Source organism: Mustela nivalis (assembly GCF_964662115.1).
Source record: "Mustela nivalis genome assembly, chromosome: 9".
Lineage (NCBI taxonomy): Eukaryota > Metazoa > Chordata > Mammalia > Carnivora > Mustelidae > Mustela > Mustela nivalis.
Window position 1 is genome coordinate 9084470 of NC_139028.1, and position 20861 is coordinate 9105330.

General features: G+C 45.7%; 2 protein-coding genes across 7 annotated transcripts in view; one reads left to right on the top strand and one right to left on the bottom strand.

The window, feature by feature from the left end:
- DYNC2H1 (dynein cytoplasmic 2 heavy chain 1) overlaps positions 1-20861 on the top strand; it is a 670805-nt gene that overhangs the window by 597689 nt on the left and 52255 nt on the right. For all 6 annotated transcript variants that reach the window (XM_082683959.1, XM_082683958.1, XM_082683962.1 and 3 more), the window contains one exon: positions 1728-1844. In XM_082683959.1, coding sequence (XP_082540085.1) covers positions 1728-1844 — 117 coding nt within the window. The remainder of the gene's footprint in view (positions 1-1727; positions 1845-20861) is intronic.
- LOC309873354 (quinone oxidoreductase-like) lies at positions 11676-13507 on the bottom strand. The gene is made up of 2 exons (XM_082748853.1): positions 13401-13507; positions 11676-13247 (listed from the first exon to the last, which is right to left on the bottom strand). Exons 1-2 carry the CDS (start codon positions 13488-13490, stop codon positions 12519-12521), a joined length of 819 nt encoding a protein of 272 aa, XP_082604979.1. The 5' UTR covers positions 13491-13507; the 3' UTR covers positions 11676-12518.

Here is a 20861-nt window from a genome sequence, read left to right on the forward strand (position 1 = left end):
TTTAATTGTTTAAAATATGGATAATGGAAAGATAGCTTTTGTAAAAAGATGCACATGTAAGATTTTATAAGAACGAAAGATGGTCTGTCACTTCAAGTTATAGCTCTATCCTCATTATAAAAATAAATTTATTAGATATTTGAGCTTCTCTTTTATTAAAGATTATATTATGATAGTCTTATTAAGAAAAGCACTCCTTGCATATTATTTTTGCTGGACAGAAAACATGACCTTTTGGGACTGGTAAATATTTTATTCTTAAAATAGGTTTTTACATTATGTAAAAAATTTTTGAACCTTTTTTCCTTTAGACATCCCTTTGCATTCTTATTTGTTTTCTGTCATGTTTGATAAATTTAAAACACAAATAAGTGATAGCAGATGTTACTAGAGTTAGAATAGCACTCCTTCGGACTACCAACTAGTGATATTTTGTGGTGTAGCAAAGCTGATGAATTAGGTGCTGTTGTAAGGTTCAGCTAGAGCAAATGAAAGTAATTTATCAGAAAAACAAAGAAAATGAAACACTGAATCACTAGGAGTTTTTCAAGATTGGAGAATCAATCAAAAGCTCTAGAAGTAACTTGAATTTTACAGCGTGATGGTGGATGTTTAACAATCGAGTAGCACGTTCATTTTGAAAGATTTATAGCCCTTATTTTGTTACAAACTTGACTAATACAAGGATCCTGCAAAATATGAAATATAGCCCAATCTGTTAAAAAAGGAAAAACAATTCACATCTTTCAAAAAAAATAAAACAGAAATTGAGTCAACTTACTGCAAAAGTTGGTGTTTAAAAGACTGGCTTAGGAAAGCACATGCCTGTTGTGGGTTTATTTTATGTCAGGTAAGCGAGGAGATTTCGCATTTTGTTGAAACATTTGTGAAGGCGAGTCAGTGGGTCCCTCATGGGCTGAGACACGCACCCCAGTCTCTGCAGTCCAGTGCTGGGCGCATCCTGTTCTCGCCGCCTCCCTCTTGGCAGGTGACTGACGGGACTTCCTGACGTGGAAGTCCGTAAGGACCACTGAGAGGACAGAAGCGAGGGAACGGGCTTGGGTGAGCTGGGTAATGAGGAAGCTGGTCACGAGGAAGTCACAGACGGGACGCTCTGCAGAGGGAGGAGTCCCTGTGCACCTTCCCTGGTCCCCCCAGTCTGACCACACCCGTTCACTGGTGTCGAAGCGTTAGAGGGAGCACTTACAGGACAACTAAAAATACAGAGCCTTAAGACTTAGATTTGTGACGTTTATGACAACAAACAATTACTTAGACCTGCTTTACTATTTTACGTGGTTTGGTGTGCTGTGTACTGTCTTTCCTGCCGTTTCCTCTTTACGGAAAAACTGTTCTCAGTTGTAAAAGCATTTGGAAATTACAAAGTTTAAGTCAGCCAAACCGAAAAATATTTTGGGTTTCAGACACAAGGAAACAGAGACACTAAGAAATTGTTAATAATAGGTAATTGGAGCTTTCTGACTAAAGAAGTCACTTTTCAAATAGGAGGGATTGTAACATGTAATTTTTATAGTGGTTTCATTCACTTCTAAGTTCGCTTATTTTTTAACTGCTTAAGTAAATCAGTTAAATGCTAAGCCAATGGAAGATAATGGGATTGAACATATATACTTGGTCTTTACTTTTATAAAGTCAGTATAGCTATTTTTGGATCCTTACTATTTCTCTCTGTTTATTTCTTGCTACTTCTTATTTTCTTCATTCAGGTCATTTCTCAGCTGAGGATCTTGGGCAGATCAGCAACAGCTGGTTGCAAATTTGATAGAGAAGTCTGGTCGAATGAGCTGTCCCCTGTCCTCAATCTCTGGAAGAAACTCAACCAGGTTAGTACTGGATATTAGTCCATTTGTTTCCTTTTTTCCTCCCCTTTTTTCCCTAGTTTTATCTCCAGATTGTTCTTGTTTGTTAAACTTTGCATTGATCTGCCCTTACTGTGTACTGGTTTCCTGGAGGGAGAGGACAGGATAGTGGACAGATGAGCCCAAGAAATGGGTTGTGACCACTGTCAGTGTCGTTGCCCAGTGATGTGCTGGCCCATCGGCACCTGCTGGACGTTCCTGTGTTTGCTGCGTGCCTTCTCTGTCCTCTTTCTATTAAGTCAAACACTGCTCTTAAAAGTGACATTTTTCAAAGGACTCAAGGTGCTGAGGAAGTGCTCTGGTCTGGGCGACTGGCGTGGCTTCGGTATTGCGGAGTAATCACGTTGTTGGTTATAGACTAGTTGCTTGCTCACCGGGCAAAGCCATTAGAGTATTGTGATTCCTATTCTCCGTGAGGAGGGATTTATTCTCTGGGTTTAAAAAATAGAACTATGCAGTTCATCCATTTAGTAATACTGTAAAAATGCCTGTTTATCAGATCTAGCCTTGTGAAAGAAGGGAAGTCCAATGAAGGTGATTGCAGAACCTACGGAGAAGGTTAAAACCTTCTGAAAATTCAAAGGCCTCAAACCTTACAGTATTGCAATTTTGAGTTACTAGAACAATCTGAACACTCGGTGAGTGTCGGGCGTCTCAGTGAGCACCGATCCCAGCCAACCGGAAGCACCGCCTTGACTGAGTTCATCACGCTGGTAAAGCCTGGCATAGTCAGCGGGAGGGGAGGTTTGCCTGGGGAAGCAGGGCTTCCACTGGCATCCCACGCCATGCTCCCCGCGGTGCCTGCCAGGAAGCCCTGTGTGCTCAGCCTTGCCGAGGACCCGGTCGCTGTGCCCTTCACCGTGAGGTTACTCCCCTTCCCTCCTCTGAGTTTCGCCCGGCCTTTGTTCCCTTTACATTAATAACCAAATTCACACGCATCTTAACTTTGTCGTAGCAGGTAAGTGTCATCGGGGTATGGTAGTGCTCTCCTTGTCAGCCTTCCGCTCCTCGCCAGCGTCCAGCTGGGTTTCCTTCTTCATATGTCATCGGCTATTTTGAATTTTCTGTTGACTTTTGGGACATGCCATCCTTAAAATTTGAACGCCTTTGCAAACACATACATACTCAAATGTGTGCATCGTGTATCCTGTCATGAGGTAGCTATTTATTCTAAGATTAATAATACAAAATTATTCTCAAAGACGTCACTTAGAGAATAAAATAAAATAATTGGAGTCATTTTCTGTTTATCCATTATTAAATTGCAAAAGTATTGTAAAAGTAATTCTAATTACACATTTTAGAGACGTGATCCATGTGTCTGCCGGAGACGTCCCTCCTTCCCTCTCAATAATAAGTGAACTTGTTTGATCCATTTTCCAAGTTTGAGTAAGACTGAAGTCTACGCCATGATTTTTCACCTTGCTGTCTCACAGTTTTCTTGGTTTCTGACTGAATTTGCGCTGGTCCTGTTTTTATCTCACCTCCAGTCTGGCCATGAGGTACAACTTCTGTGTGTGTTGCACAAGAAATCCAGCCCCATTTTCTTGTAGGGTGGGAAAGGAAAGGAATCTTTTCTCTTCTACTGTTGGAGATTCTCAGCTGGATCTGCTACAGAAGATGGGTTAACCAGACGAGAGCGTACAGATGTATGGAACCCAAGTTTTGTGCCCAGCGGGAGCCTTCCTGCGGAGATGAGGAGGTGGTTAGACGTGAGCATTTGTGTGCCAGTTTGATGAGGAGTGCAGAGTTGTGACCAAATAGGACGGAAGAGGTGGGGGCCATGGAGAGTAAACTGGGAACATTTCTCAAGCCTGTCATATAAATATATACAACAATTTCGGCTGGTTCTTAAAGGTCTGATGTTGGCTCTGGACACCATGTGGCATTTTCGGGAATATGCTGTTTGGTCTTCCCTCCTGAGCTGGCCCTCCCCGCCCCCCGCTGACACGTTCTCTTCTGGGCTGTAGGCGCAGGCGGTTTAGCTTTCCGATGTGGGATTCACGTCCCAGCACACCCCGCATGGCCCCGTCCTGCACACGGCACTTGGTGTGTCCATGTGGACACGGAGCGCAGACTGCGATGCCGAGACCGCGTATTCTAGGCACCTTGGGGAGGGGTCTGGCTGTTAAGCTCCATAAGGTCTTCAGATGAGGCATTACCGCGGAAGGCTCCATGGGTGGAGGCATCCAGGGACCCGGTGGGAAGCCAAGTATCCCTGCTGTGTGAGCAGTCTGTCCTGAGCCACGTCTTCGGACCCATTGGCTCGTGGTCGCTTCAACGTCCATGGTTGCCTCTGTGGACAGCCGGGGCTTGTGCTCGGGGAACAGCTGGCAGCTGTGTCTCTCATTCGCCTGCACACTCTTCTGAGTTGCCTTCCTGCCTCACAGATCTACGTCTGAGTGCAACAAAGTGCCGTGTTCCTAGCGTGGGCACCTGTGGCCTCCTCTCGGACTGGCGGGCAGTGCCTGCACCGACATCTCTGTACCGTGTGTTCTGTTTCTGCAGCAGGTGCTTGCTGGGGCTTTCTGTTGTCTGGCTGGGGGAGGGGTCTGGTTGTGGGTTTGTAACATGCCAGGCTCTTGGGACCTTCTGTATCTGCTCTCGTGGTTCCCTTTGCGTAGCTTCTCCTTTCTGTCTGTTCTGTCGGATGATTTTCTCTGTAGAAACTTCATGAGTCTAGCCCAAGCTCTGCCGCGCTCTCCAGCTCTGCAGAGCTCCGCATGCAAACACGTGGTGATACAGACGTCTGTTATGCTGTCCTTAAACTCAAAAAATATTTAACACATGGGTTCGCAGAAATTATGCATGTAAGAAAGGTTCACTCTAGGTCTGTTTTCATCCTTAGTTCATGACACAAGCTCCTTTTTAGTCATCTCCGAACAGTTTCCGTTCTGTAATTTCATCATTATTCCTTTATACAGGGAAACATAGCAATCAAAGAATTTTCTATTTGAAAAAGATTGTGATTGTCTTTCCCAAGATAAAACTCTCAGTTACTATCATGTTGTATTTTCATATAAGCATGTTATAAGCCTGAGATGGTTTGTCCTGGTATCTAGTGTCATTATTGGGACACAACTGTTTTCCTTCCGCTTCAAGAATCAGTAATTGCAGTTTGTTGAAGTCCCCCCAGATGGAATCTTTATGTCCTGCTGGCACTGACTCTTTCTCCTCTGGGGACGACGGGGGCGGGGGGGGGGAGAGACTGCAGACTCCTGAGAGAGGTGCCCAGCTGGGGGTGCTGCTAGGCTCCTCGTCTCCCCTCCCCCGCCCGCAGCACTGCACTTGGTTCTGGACAGAGCGCCCTGCTGTCCGCCGGCAGGACCCGGTTCATCCCTTAACTAACACGAGATGAGACGGGGGCTTCTGGAGCCCGACTGCTGGGCTCAGATCTGAGCGCTCGTCCTTACTAGCTGTGTAGTGTAGGGAAGCTACTCACCTTCTCTGTGTCTTTGTTCTCTTATCTAGAAGACGGGGATGATGACAGTTACCAGCCTCACAGGTGTCTTGTCAGGACTGAATGAGCTAATACACGGAAGGCTTTTATAGCAGTGCCTACTGTGTGGGGGCACTCTTGGCCAAGCAGTCCTCCTGCCGTTACTGAAGGTAACAGACATCTCATGTGTGAACGTCTCCTTCCAGAGAGGTGGACACATAACATGTGTCTCTTTCCAGAGCGTGGTTCTTTTATTATTTGTGTAACTGGAGTTCATCCGTAATGTCTTCATGGAGCGCCTTGATCGTTTTAGTGCTTCTCAGGACCACGTGGCAGGCAGAGCCCACAGAGTCACACATCGGTTTTGAGAGAGAGAGTTAAAAAATTAAACAAGTAGATAAGGTAAATAAGCAAAGAAAGATATCACAGGTTAGTGTAACTGCCGTGGAAGCAGAACACGGGTGCTATGATGAAGAAGATGAGCAAAGTCCTATTTTGGAGTGGGCAGGAGGTCCATCTCGGTCCAGGAGTGAAATTGAATCTGAGAAGGGAGACATGAGAAGGCTCGAGCCAGATGGAGTTGCAGGGGAAGATGACCTTTTTAAGCAGCGAGACGGCATGAACATTTTTAGCTATGTTCACATTGATTGAAAGTAACGAGAGGAAAAGCACAGTACATTCCCTGAACCCGAAAGAAAGTCCGTGTGACCAAGGCTCAGAGACGACAGGGTCGCATGGAATGAGCTGACACTGAGGTTTGAGGTGCAGGATGACTGATTTACGCCAAGTGCAGTGAGACCCATGGAGAGAGCACTGAGCAGGGGGTAGCGCTGTGCCTCCTGACAATTTTAGACACTCTCCCCGGCTGTTGTGTAGAAGTGAGTTTGGAGTGGGGCTCGAGAAGAAGGAAGGGGAACAACCAGGAGCCGTCGTCGGGTTGTGGTGGTGCTGTCAGATTGGATCCTGGAAGCATTGCGGGAGGGGACTCCCTGGATTTGAATGTTGGTTTTCTGGAGAGGGATTGGGTGGATGTGGTGTCACTTACTGTGCCTGGGAAGCGGGGACCGGGGGAGAGCCTCAGGGGCTGCCGGGGTAGGGGTGGAGTGGCCATGCTGCTGCAGGGATGGCGGAGAGTTCCCATGCGGACACTGAGGAGAAGGTTGGCTGCACAGTGGGCACCTTAAAAAGGTTGTTAGGACTTGGGGTATAGATTTGGGACTTCCTAGCATCTAGGGAACATTTAAGTGATCACAAAGCATTACGTCATCTGGGGAGAGAGGAAGGAAGAGGGCTTATGAGTTGGTCCCGAGGAGTCCAGCACATAGAGTTAGAGGCAGGAAAGGCACAGCCAAGCTGTCCTTGAGGAAACACAGCAAAATCCCAAAGCAGGCAGCAGCACAGAAGGCTGAAGCATCACAGAAGCCTTGAGGAGGGCGTCTTCCATTAGGAACGGCACTGCGGACTGTGCCAAATTGCTGGTGTGAGGTGTAGAAACCGAGTACAGAGTTGGCCCCTGGATTTTCAGAATAGAAGTTCTTGGTGACCTTGACCTTGACAGGAAGAGTTGAGGCGGGGCTGGGAGACCGGAGTTTATGTGTGAAGGCTGACTGCCTTGGCCTGTGGAGCAAGAAGGGAGGCAGTGTGGAGAGGCAGTTCTTTCCAGAATGTGCTAGCCAGGAGAGAGGAGGAGGAAGGCAGCTCGGGAAGAGCATTTGAGCCTCACAAGATTCTCGTGCCTGTGTGCAGGGTTTTCAGCAGGTGACAAGCCTGCTGAGGTTCAGAATGCGTGTGCTGTTTCTCTTCTGCGGGCTGCGTCCCACTTTCACGTTAGAGCACGGAGCCTCTGCTGTTCTAGCCCGCCCCATTGTGCCTTCCCAGACAGGATTGTCCCCTGCGGGGGAGCCTGAGGCGGAGGGGGAAGGGCACTCCTGCCGGCCACAGCAGTTGGTGTGGGGTCAGCATGCCGTCCTCAGGTCCTGGGCCGGGAACAGTGTCCTTCACTTCAGGGACGGTGTGTAGGTCAGACTCCTGCTGGAAGCCCCACCGCCTGCCCTCCTGTGGCCCGGGGCCGGAGTGACTGCTGACTTGCAACTAAGGAATCACTGATGTCCCTCTCTCTTTTTAACCATTATTTGTAGAACCTTTTAGGTTGATAAGCTGAAGGTATGTGTGGACCTTTCACAGCTGAGTGTAATTAGTAAGAGGAGGTTACTGGACATTCCAAAATATCTTACGTAAAACCCAGAAGGTGGTTTTTTTTAATCTTTTTTTTTTTTTAAGATTTGATTTATTTATTTGACAGAGCTCACAAGCAGGCAGAGAGAGAGGAAGGGAAGCAGGCTCCCCGCTGAGCAGAGAGCCTGATGCGGGGCTTGATCCCAGGACCTTGGGATCATGACCTGAGCCGAAGGCAGAGGCTTAACCCACTGAGCCACCAGGTGCCCCAAAACCCAGAAGTTTTAACTTTTTATTCATGCGAAGTGGAACAAGTTAGGAACTCACAAGAGTACAGTAAGTATTATACTCAGAGACTACAAATATGTTTGTTGATCCAAACTGAATCTAGAAAAAGGTGTGAATTTAGCTCATTATTGAGATCTGGGCTTGGGTTTCCAGTCTTCACTTCTAATATAGCTGAAGGAGGAGGTTTATGGTAAACTAAATGAGTTTAGTGCTGCAGTCACTTATTGTACAGGGAAATTTTATTCTCCCTCTCCTTCGGAAGACTTGATTTTACAAAGAAATTGCATGCTATAAATTTTAAAACTTATATTTTATTTGGATTTAAGCTTTTTAGCTATGTTCACATTGATTGAAAGTAAACCAAGAAGGAAGTAGTGCTCATGCACTTCGGGCTAATTTGCTGCTTTTATGACTCATAAGCTAGTTTTAACATAATCTTTAAAAGAAACTATGAAGAACAAACTTCTTCGGTTTTGTAATGTAAACTCGAGTGCCGGACAGTGTAACAGAGTTGCTGGCCAGAACTCACTAGAGTTCTGGAGAGAGGAGTGTTTGTAATTTTGTAGGCACGAAGCATGTTTGAAGTTGTGTTTGTGTGAAATGTCATTCATGGCAGTGGGGACAATGGGGCAGAGTGTTCTGAGCTGGCGTCAGGTGGGCAAGGCAAGTGGAACAGTCCTCAGACCTGGCTGGGGTGCTTACACCTCATCTGCTGGGCAGTGTGGCCGTGTGAACATACGGTAAGAGACGCGTCCAAGGTATCCCCCAGGTAGTGTCGGTCGTCGCAGACTCTTGTCCATACATCTGATAAAAAGTAGATGTGAACATGATTTGAGAAACATGAACCCTTCATGGATTAAACATTTTTTTGTTCTTAGTTCTTTAAAGATTTGTGGATTTTTAAAAGCTTAGTATAGTGGCCCCTGGGTGGCTCAGTAGGTTAAGCATCTGACTCTTGATTTCATTGAAGGTCATGATCTCGGGGTCATGAGATCAAGTTCCGCGTCCCACACCCAGCATGGAGCCTGCCCAAGATTCTCTCTCTCTTCTTCTGTTGTTCCTCATCCCTTAAATGCATGCATACATATATAAATGCTTCGTATAACAAACCCTAGTAATATTGATAACATGGCCATATTTAAGATCTTTTATTAATTTAGTCTTCATGCTTGAGGCTGATTCTCTACATTTTGGTGACTATATCAGTGATTATATCTCTTTCAGGAAAAAGATACATAGAAATATGTAACTATAACTTTTAGCATTACTCTCTTATGCATTCATTTATGTTTTATCATTTTAAAATAGTTCAGATACATAATTTACTAACATTTCTCATTTTAATGACATTTTTCTTGGGATTTCTATTGAAAAATAGTAATCTAAAAACCAGTAATTTGATAAGCAAAACACTGAAAAGTATAACAGATAAAAACTTAGTCTCATTTAATATTCTGTGTGTTTGAATTCAAAAGGTCAGTTCATGCTTTAAAATTTTTATTACACTCCAGCTACCACTCATCAATTTTTAGTACCTGTTTGATGGTGATAACTGAGGAGAATTACTGGCATTCTACCACCTACATCTCCTTTATATGGCATGAGAATTCCCATTAATTCTCACTAAAATTACCCATGTGGTAAGAGGTATGTATGAAGGCATCTCTTCTAGGCTGATAGAGTTGTTGAGGGAAAATAGGTGACGGACTTTTTTCTGAGCGATAATTGAACCTGTTGATCCGTAGCTATGATTTCTTTGTTCATTCTGGTAAGTACGTTGTGTATTTGTCAAGTTAAACTTGTGGACTCAAATAGCCTAATTTTAAAAGTATGGATTGCAATTAAGTAAAATAGAGAGTGCTAGAATAAATAATGGGACTAGTACGTTCTTATTTTTTTTTTGAAGATTTTATATATTTATTTGACAGACAGAGATCACAAGTAGGCAGAGAGGCAGGCAGAGAGAGAGGGGGAAGCAGGCTCCCTGCTGAGCAGAGAGCTTGGTGTGGGGCTCGATCTCAGGACCTGGGATCATGACCTGAGTGAAGGCAGAGGCTTAACTAACCCACTGAGCCACCCAGGTGCCCTGTACTTTCTTATATACTTAAACTAAATATATCTTCTAAATTATTTTTCCTGACTGTTATTCAGTTTTCTTCCCTTTTAATTAAGGTGAAATCATAAAAATATGATTAGTATGTCCTGGTTTTAGAAAACTTAAGGTAGGGAACATATCTATACCACATACCTTAGTTGTCTAAAAGCATTTCTCCGTTGTTTGTTTTGTGTGCTTTTTGTTTTTGTTTTTGTTTTTTTTTTGCTTTCTGAAACATCTAAAACTTAGCACATTTAATCTCCTGATTCAGTGAGTCTCAGGTGAAAGATTTCCCTTGGAATTTAGTTCTTGGTAAAGCTTTATACGCCACCTCTCACCCCCCACCCACTCTGACAGGTCTCGTTCCTGTCAGTCACAGCAGGTAGGTAGTTCACACTAACCTTCTGCCCGTGGCATTCCAGTCAGTGAAGTAGAAAGAACCCGCGGTATTTCAACAGATGATCTCATCCAGGTAATGGGTTAAATAAGTCTTGCAGGGTCTTATGGTGGAAGATGCCCACAGGAAGCGCCTCCCTTCCCTGGAGCCAGGGGACAGAGGGAGGCGGCTGAGACGGTCAGCACCTGGAGCCGTGGACAGCGCCCGCCCTGGGCCCTCTGACTCAGCGGAGCGCTGCCTCCTGGGGGCGCCGTCCCTCTGTGAGTCCCTCTGCTGAGCTGTGGGCTCTTCCCAGGCTGGAGCCGCCACTGCCCTGCTGCTGGGAGCACCCCCGGGAGAAGCTGAGCTAGCAGGAAGGATGGAGCCCTTTTCTCCCAGCAGGCTTGCTGTTCCCCTCTGGACATTCCCCAAGGCACAGCGTCTGCATCACAAAGCTGCACGGAGAGGATGGGAAAGTGGGTTGACTGGGCTTTAGGGCCCGTATCTCCTCTTTAGGAACAGGCTCTGCCTCTTCGTGGTTCTTCCTCCTCTTGTTTCTGCTTCTTGATTCGGGGGTTTGCTTCAGTAATTCCCCTCTTCTGACTCTGGGTTAGCACTGAAGGCTCTATTGCTGTTCTAACCGTTACCCCTCCAGTTCTTTCATTTGTGTTTTCAGTATTGCTCAGTTTTAAATATTTTCTAAATTCCGTTATGAGTTCCTTTTCTATCCCGCATTCTTACTGATGAGTTACTCTCCTGGCCACCTTTTAGTTGCAGATTTCTGATGTACCTATTCTGTGGTCTTACAACATGTTTTATGGTCATCTTTTGAAACTTGAGATTACCTGTGTGGCCCAGTTTATCCTTAATAAGAGATTTTCAGGTTGTGTTTGAAAAGGATGTGTATTCTGCTGTGGTGGACTGATGTGTTCAAATTATGTCCTTTAAGTGAAGGACAATGTTTTACAATGTTTGGTTCACAACTCATATATGTATATATATAGAGAGAGAAATTTGTTATTTAATTTTTAATTTTTGAATTATACAAAATTAGAATGTTATCTCTGCTTTATTTTAAAATTTTACTTAAATTCAAGTTAGTCACTATATAATGTGTTAAAAGTTTCAAGGTAGAGGTCAGTGACTCCTCAGTTGCACACAACACCCAGTGCTGCTTGTATCCCGTGCCCTCCATCATGCCCATCCCCCGGCCACACCATGCCCCACCAGCAACTATCTTTTGATAGGTTGAAACTTAATCATTGTAATTTCCTTTAGCTCTTGAAGTGTTTTTCTTCTGATATTAGTAAATTTTTATGGGCTTTCTTCTACTATCAGCTAGATGTAGCTTATTCCCTGCATTTACTCTCGGTTTTTGGATATGTTCGTATGGGTGTATCTTATAAAGAGCCCACAGGTGGCTTTTTTTTTTTTTTTTAGATAAACACAGGTTTTATTTTTTCTACAGAATTTACTGCAGGTCACCATGTAATGAAGACAAAAGCAGATCATTCTTCATGTGTCAAACTTGTTTACTAATTTAAATAAAAACATATGACTCCCATTACACAGGTAATTCTAAATCTAGTTTGAAAATCAAATCAATCAAGAAGTATCTGTCAGGAGACTATGTACCTACCTATCTTACTACACCAAAAGTAAGGCTGTCCTCTTCCCAGAATATATGGACAATGAGCAATCAACCATCAACACAGTGGATGTACTAATATTTGGGGAAATGCCGGAAAACTATTTGTTAAAAAACAAATTTCTCTAGACATTATCTTGCCCTTGCAAGAGACTTGCAGATCCAGATGAGAGACGTTTAGAAAAGGGGTCTTATTTAGTCCAGAAAATCTTCAGAGTATGATACAGTTCTGAGCTAACCAGATACTAAAGAACCTTCATAAGAACAAGCAGGCTTGGAAACCACACGGCCTCATTTTGAATTAACTTGCTTTTGTCAAAGGTGTGGAATTAATGATCAAGTACCAGGCATTTCTGTAACGTACCCAATGCCAAATGACTACTGACATTCTACTTCCTACTATAATGACTTCTTGATTCAAGGTAGGTGGGAGGCATAAAGAATATTGTGAGCTGTAAAATAAATTGTACTCCAATGACCACATCTCTAAAGATAAATCTTGTTTTTTAACATGAGAAACTCACTGAATCCAACACATGCTGATTAGAACAAAGGTAGTGTGAGTAAAACTGGGGCAGGAACCCTCTAACTACATTAGGAAGACATGAAAGAATTAGTCATTCTAAGAGAAGAATCATTTTCCCACTAGTTCCACTGTTATGGATGATATTTTTGTGAGCCTGGGCCACCTTCTCCAGCGAATACTGAGAACCTATTACAGGTTTCAACCAACCAATTTCCATTCCAGCTTGAAGGGCCGCTGCAAATTGCCTAAACTCCTCCTTAGTTGATGAATACAGAGCAACTCCAAATATACTAGATTCCTTTGCCATGGTGTCCCGTGGGTTTATTTCAATAGGACCTCTGCTGCCAACAACTATTACTCGTCCTCCATATGACAGAAGATTCAAATCATTACTAAGATTTACATTAGCTAACATTTCAATGATCACATCAATTCCTTTTTCACCAACAGATTTCTTAATTTTTTCAATATAATTAGGTTCTCTGTGATTGAACACTTCATGGGCTCCATTTTGCAAAACAATGTTTTGTCCTTCCTCAGTACCAGCTGTGCCCAAAACTTTTAAGCCGTAAGCTCTGGCAATTTGGCATGCTGCTAGTCCAACTCCTCCACTAGCCCCATGAACCAGAACACTTTCTCCAGCTTTCACACGGGCACTGTGGAGCAGGGCTCGATAAGCAGTAAAATAGGGAATACCAATGGCAGCTCCTTGCTTCAAGTCCAGTTTTCCTGGTAGTGTGTAAACGGTGTGATCGTCTGCGAGAGCATACTCGGCATGGCCCCCTGAGATGGTGCTAGTAGTGAAAACCCTGTCACCTTTCTTGAAAGTGGATACATTATCTCCAGCAGCTTCTACTATGCCAGCCACATCGGAACCAGGAGTATAGGGTAAGAGCGGTTTTCTACTGTAAGTACCAGAACGAATGTATGTTTCCACTGGGTTTATGCCACATGCGTGGACTTTGATTAGAACCTGATGGTCTTTTGGAATTGGTACTGCAATATCCGACTGGAGTTTCAGCACTTCTGGTCCACCAAATTCAAAAACTCGAATCGCTCTCATCAACTTCTATCCAGTCGCCATGGTGATCTGGTTCTAGAGTGGGGACGCAAAACCTGCAAAGGCTAGCTCAGATTCCACCCACAGGTGGCTTTTGATTGGTCTTTAGGTGGAACCTTCAGTCTATGTACATTAATTTGGACTACTATATATTATTAGGTTTTGTATCTTTCCACTTTTTTCATTCCTTTCTTACCTTCCTTTGGACTGATTATTGTCTCTGATATTTTTCTCTCAGAGTTTACAAATCATACATGCTTTCTCGTTGTTCAGTGATATTTTGCTGCACCTGCTTAGCTTAGCAAAGTTAACAGAAATAGAGTGGCTTACCTGGAGGAGAAGTCCAGAAGCTCAGGACACGCTGTGCAGCCCAGACGTCCCAGAGTCTCAGGCACAAATTGCTAGCGTCACTTCCCTCCTGCCTGAAGTCCTTTGGTGGTGAGCTCTTGGAGTGCTTATTTCTCTGAAAATGCCCTTAATTTTCCTCTGTTGTTTACATGTGCATTTTCCTCAGTCAGCAGTGACTGTCTCTCATTATACCAAAGGCCTAGTGAGATCATTTCTGCTCTTTGGTTTCTCCCGTTGCTGCTGAAAAGTTCCTTTTTGCTCTTCGACTTCTCTTTACTCGCTTACTGTTTTTAGATCTCTTTGTCGTAGTTTTCTGCAGTTTTCCTAAGACTCGGTGTGGGTTTGTTTTCTTTATGTCTTCATTCATTCATCCTTCGATCCTACTTGAGACTGCCTGGGCTGTTTGGATTCAGGTCACCGGGGCTCATCAGCACTGGTGAGCGCACGGGGGAGGTTAGCTCTGCTTTCCTCCACTTCGCTTCCGGAGCTCCAGTCAGGCGCAGGCTAGCCTTTTCCTCTCACCCATCATGGGTCTTATTTCCCTTACTTTCCATTGTGTCTTGTCTGTGTGATGCATTCTTAATAAACTCCACACCTGTCTTCAGTTTACCCACTCTCCATTCAGCTAAATCTAATCTATATTGAAGTTTTACATTTTAATTACATATATAATTAAATATATACATATATATGCATATGTATATATTTAAACTTGAAAATTTTTAAAGATTTTATTTGTTTTTCAGAGAGAGAGATAGCATGAGCATAAGCAGGGAGAATGACAGGCAGAGGAAGGGGGAGAAGCAGGCTTCCCACTGAGCAGAGAGCCCAATATGCGACTCGATCCCAGGACCCTGAGATCATGACCTGAGTGGAAGGCAGACACTTAACCCACTGAGCCACCTAGGCAACCCTAATTATGTATTTTTTAATTTTTTAAAGTTTTCTTTGTTCATCAGATCTGCTTGTTGTTTAAGATTCTCTATCAGTTCTAGAAACATTTACCATAATTATTTTATGTTTTGTGTGTGATTATTAGAAAAACTGAAGTGCTTGTGGATTTATTTTCTACATTGTATGTGAAAACTTGATAGCATACCATCTTTATAGAGTAGTTTTGTTTTGTTTTGTTTTGTTTTTAAGCCATGAGCTGCTGATTATTTGGTAATTTTACCTGAAGGAATTATTTGTAGGCTATAATTATATTCCCTGTTCAATTTAGAATGTAAAATTAGGGTTTGGTTTGATTTGGGTCCGGGTCAGGACCATGTGCCCTTCAAATACTTTGAGACAGGCCTGCTCTGGAACTGTACAAACTAAATTACCCTCTTGAAGTGCATTAGAACCTCTGACGTAGTACGCACAGACGAGCATTAAAGTTCTAGTGCCCATTAGTTTTGAGAAGAGAGTCCTACACCTACACTCCCCCACTCTAGTTACAGCCCAAGTTTAACACCCGCAGTCTCCCTTCTCGTCTTTGGGGCAGAGGGTGGTTATTTCTCTTTCACTCTTCTCCCAAGAGCATCCTGGTTTGGGATTTCAGTTCTGGGGGCTTCCTAACCCCTCCACCTGAGCAATACTGGACTGGCTCCCTGGTCTTGCAGCCCCGTGTTGTGAGTGCAGATGCTCTGGTTCTCCGGCATCGGTGGACTGGAGTGGCCTGCTTGCCGTTTGCCCACTCTTAGTATGGAGAAGTAAAAAGCCTTCCTGACTTCTCATTGTTGCTGTAAAAAGCCCCAGCCTGTGTGACTCCTCACACACCATGAGCATTAGCTTTGTAGGCCTTTGTCCAGTTAATTGCTCTGCCCAGAAAGAAAATGAATGTATCCTTGTTTCTCCGAGAGGGCCATGGGGTCTCCAGGTAGACCCTGACTGAGCTCCTGAGCCCCAAGGTGCTGGAGAGACCAGAGCATTATTTCCCTGGGTGCTTAAAGGTCAACGGGGTGAAGCCCAAACTTGGAGCCATCTCTTGGATGGCTTGGCTCCTGAGGGATTTTATGTACGTGGGAATGCAAGCCCGTTACATTTCGTGGAACGGCCTCTCTGGAAGGGAAGAATAGGGGCAGCCACGTTTTCTAGAAGGAGGGCGTTGGCACCTCGCCCGCCCCTTGTCTACCTCGCCCGCCCCTTGTCTACCTCGCGTGCGTCTGGCTGCTTGTACAGGACGCTCGATCCGGCTCTCACCAGACACCCTCGAGGCCAGGCCCTGGACCGGGACGAGGACAATAGCAGCACACTTACCACTTACCGGGAGGTCAGGAACATCCAGTTCCCTCTGCTCCAGGACACCATGTTTGTGATCGGGGAAAGTTCATAGCGATGAAGACTGGATACTCGGCACTTAGCTGTTGGAGTGACTGTCTCTTCTCTCGAGGTTGCGTTTGGTGATTGAAGAATCTGCTTAGCATCTCAGTCGACACAGTTGTTGTCAGCCCCATCCTACTCTGCTAAAAGCAGAAGCTGGACTTCTCCATTTCTTACTTTGCGTGGTCATAAAGTAAGTTGCACATGTCCTTCAAGTGACCGCTTTGTTGACCGCCTCTCGCGGTGAGGTGGTGTGTTGTGCAGTGCTGGGATTGTTTCTTCTCGATGAGTCTGGGTGCTGCCTGGCTGGAAGCTGCGCGTCCTCTTCAGCCTTGACGCCGTGAAGCAGTTCACTCGCATGCGGGGATGTTGGGCTCTTGTCAGACTTCCAATGCGCGCCTGCATAGCGTCGTGGGTCATCTGGCTGTCTTTCTGGGGGCCAATGCGCCCTCAGGGTCCCAGTTCCAGGAGGGCATTGAAGAAAAGGTCGCCGTTCATCATAGGGACATGTTGCAGGACATTTTTAAGTTCAGTGACACTGTCATCGTTCATGATCCATCCCGCCCTGATTTTTCTGTTGCTGAAACTGTTGCCATGTGACTGCATACCTTTGTGTGGGAGCTCCTGGTGTGCCTGGCACACAGTCCCTGCTCTAGAATGTTAGTCATCTTTCCCTCGGGGACCCCAGTCCTTGGGCGTCTCTCTTGTGCGACTGTGTTGTTACCTTCTCCCCACCCCCCCGAGTGCTCTACTACAACTGCGTCCTGGAGCAGAAAGCCTGTGAGAGAGCCTCTCCCGGGAGGAAACCTGGTCTTACTGATGTGCCATTTTATTCTGCATACCCATGGTTGATGGGAGAAGCAGGGGGTCGCATCCACCAAGGTGAAGGGTGCCCTTGACAGTGGCATCTGACCCCAGGCTGACCGTGCCCTTCTCCTTGGGGCTGGGGGGGGAGGGCTACTGGGTGTGCTTGTCCGTGACTATTGCAGCAAACAGAGCCAGGAAGTTTTCAAGGCACATAATATTAGCAAATTTAAAGCAAAATATATATATTTTTAAATTAGCACTTTCTAGCTTCCTCTCAGTTTTCAGAGGACATGACAGCGTCCATCTCTCCAGCGCACCAGCCTGCCCCCGCTCCTGTCCATGGCGTGAGTGACCACAGTGGGATTTGACTCCGTGAGCGCACACATGTCCTCCGTTCAGTGAACACGCATTTAGTTGTGACTAAATTAAATGAAATGAGCATCGAAACATTTGGTTTCCTTTGCCCCCTTTGGTGGTTGCTGTGATCCTGTCACTAATACCCGACTTCAGGTGCAATAGCACAAGACAACAACGCAGCTGGCTCTTCTGGGAAATGGGATGCTGGGAATTCCATAGATCTTTCCCCCCTTCACCAGATGGACAGGACTGTTTATTTCCTATTTCCCTTTTTGTTCCCTGCCTTGCTGTCTCTCTCCCACAGTCTTGTCAGAAATCTGCTTCTAGAGAGATACAACGTAGCATGGATATCTCAGACTTTGACCTTTCTGACCAGGAGTGCGTTTATTTTCTGTAATGCGTTAGAACACGTAAGTGTGTGGGACGGAAAGAGCTGTTTCTCCATCATCACAGAATGGCCGCGCCTCTTCTCCACCTGAGGATCTCTTAGGTCCAAGTCTAGTGGAAACAGGCATGTCTTTCTCAGGAGACCCAGCAGAATTGTCACAGGCATGGACGCTGTCTCATCAGCGGGCACCGTTGTCAGAAGAACGGAGCGCTTGTATTTAGGAAGCTTTAGTCACATGCTAATTTCTACAACTGAATTCAGTAAACTCTGGTAGAACCACATGGACTAAGACTTAGGAAACGCTGTTTCCGCCCCAGAGAGATTGTAGGAAATGATTATCTTAAGAAGAATGAAGAGTTCCTGGAGGGCAAAACACAGTTTCTACCCCATGGAAGTGAAGATATTGCCCCCTTTTCTGTGACTCTTATAGAACCACCCACCTCTTTGTTTCTGTTTCTCATTTCCTTTTCCGCTTTTTAAATGGATGGTATATTGAGTCGTTTTAATATCTTCCTTATCGTAGAAAAAACATCTTGGACCTAGACATGATCATATAAGTGGGTGGGGGAGCCTCTGTCTGGCTGTTGATCACTGTTTCATAGGCCATGGACATACAGAGACTGTGATCTTACCTATTTCACTGCTTTGCAGACGTGAGAAGGACTCACACCACAATCTCCAGAACACTGGGAATAAGTGATAGTATCCCTGAGAGGCTGGCCAGCCCCCACACGAGGGACACCTCCCTTCCTGGAAATTGTTTGACTGAAGCCCAGCCATCCTACCTGTCTGTCAACCGTCTGCAGCCCTTCCCTACAGCAGCGTGCTGGGCTGACAATGGCCGCGCAGCCTGACCGAGCTCCTCTCGGGACCTCTGTGGACACGCCTGCCAAGCCCTGGCCTGGTCAGTGCTAGAGTCTCCTCTCCTGATGGAAATCCTCCCACAAAGAGCCGTCTTCGGAAATCTCTAGCAATCACAAAACCACCCCACTTTGCCTGTCCTCCATGTCACCGGAGTCTGAAACAGTATCCCACCTACAAATTATTTCAGTTAAAGCACAGAAGTCCTGGATTCACAACCATATTATGCCAAATTAGGGTCATTTTTCTGGCCTGAGAGACGCTTTAATAGTTAAGTTTTAAAATACCCATAACCTTTTCCCCCAGCAGCTCCATAATCACTTAATGATTTTCTCTGAATACACTCAGCTTTTTCATGACAAGATGAACTTTAAAATGTCAAGGCCGTCCTTCAAAGGAACACAGTTTACTCATTTGTATTTAATCATTAGAGAAGGCTTTTATAATAATCAGCCGACAAAAGATACAACTGTAGTTCCTCGGTCGTTTCACCAGAAATCGTGCTGTCTGCATGTCGTGATTATTCATGGCAATTTTAGCGAATGTATGGATATACAATGAATTAGAAAAACAATGAATTATTCACAAGTTTTTTGTCTTAAAATGATAACATACCGCTCCTACTATGAGTTCTCTTTCTACTTCATCCTTTTGGGTGTGCAGAATAGCTGCATTTATTTCTAGAATTAGTTATTTTGATGTGATTTTTTATGAAAAGTTTGCGGAGGTGCTGAGGTGGACTGTGTCGCCGTCCAGACTGCAGTGTGTTGCGCAGTCTCCTGCCGCCTCACACGGCTCCGCTGGCGGGCTGACCTCCCTCAGCTTGTAGAGTGCATTCTGCCTTCTTTTCTTCCTTCCAATGCTTTTTTCATCTTATTAGTCACTTTTGAGACCATGCTGTCTATTTTTTTCTGTTCTTTTGTTCTTATTGCTGACACACACTAGTCTCCAGAGCAGGACTGTGTGCCGGGAGCGGGACGTGAAACCAGATGGCCGTGTAGATGGCATCTGTAGTGAGTGCAGGCGGGAACTTAATTTTAATGTGTTTTATGTCACCGATAGATCCAGAACACCAGCATTTTAACATGTGGTCAGTAGAGAAAACTATTCATGTGATATTTCATATTAAGTCTCTGAAATTCAGTTTGCATTTTACACATACTACACGTCTGTAAACCGCAGTCCCTATGTGAACCCTGTTTGAATTTTAAGCATTTTTATGCTCTCCTAAATCACCCTCCTAACAAGTTTAGTACAGTGAGCTGTTTTCTTGGATTATGGATCCAAGAGTGGTGGAAAATCTCTCACCCAAGTATGTCTGCTTAATTAATGCAGCTGGCCACTTTGAGTCACAGCCGCTGCCGCTGCCCGGTCCCAAACTTCTGCGGGCCTCTGCACAGAGGACACTTGGTCAGCTCCACCTGCACCCTGGAAGTGGGACATCGAAGCCTGCGTGAGGCCGCAGCTGTTGACACCGGGGTGCACGGAGTCTCTCAAGGCTGCCGGGGAGACCTCCTGCTGCATGAGAAGGTTCCGTGGCAAATGTTACCGCTCATTCACAGGGCACCAGGTCACCCCAGAGCTCCGAGGGACACAGACCGTGAGGGGACTCTCGCTCAAGGGCCTGTGGCCGTGGATCCAGGCGTCACTCTGACTTTCGGGTCTTACCACAGAAGAAACGGGTTTTGTAGAGCGGCAGCTGCCGTGGGTGGTGGCTCCTCTCGCGGGTCTGGGCAGAGGAAGGGGAAGAGATTCCCCGTTCTCGATGCGGTAAAGAGTGTCGTAGCTCACAAGCCATCAGATATACAGCAGAGCAGTGGCCCAGGCAGGACTTTGTGGCGATGTCGGTTCCCACCCTCAGGAAGACTCGGAGGGGTCAGGAGCTCGGGGTGGGAGGCAGCTGCAGACGGGGTGGACACAGCAAGGGGGCACTCGAGTCAGACCTGGACACAGGGCCAGGCAGCGGCTGTCTCATGAGCCAACTCGGAAGAGGAGGATGTGCTGCTTGGGGCTGGGCAGAGACGGTGGTTTCTCGGGCTGGAACCTCCCGGGGAAGACGCCGCGAAGATGGTTGAAACGGCAGCAGAGGGCTCAGTGTCCCGTCGGCTCTGCTGATGGAGCAGCTCCGGGTCTGAGCGGGGGGATCCCCGTCTGGAAAGAAGTTCTCCCGCATCAGAAGACGCTCAGCCGGCCTCTGGGGCCGCAGGAACGCGATCCTGACAGGAGAGTGGATCTGCGCAGCCACTGCCTGGTTGTCTTGGGAGCTCACCGCAGCCACCTGGCCTTCTGCAGCCCACAGCCCGGCCGGC

Bases quoted from the DNA above. Each gene is read 5' to 3' on its own strand.
- LOC309873354 (XM_082748853.1), bottom strand. From the start codon at position 13,490: ATGAGAGCGATTCGAGTTTTTGAATTTGGTGGACCAGAAGTGCTGAAA. The intron at 13,248-13,400 runs GTTCTAATCAAA...TCCACTTTCAAG, and splicing joins CAATTCCAAAAGACCATCAG to AAAGGTGACAGGGTTTTCAC.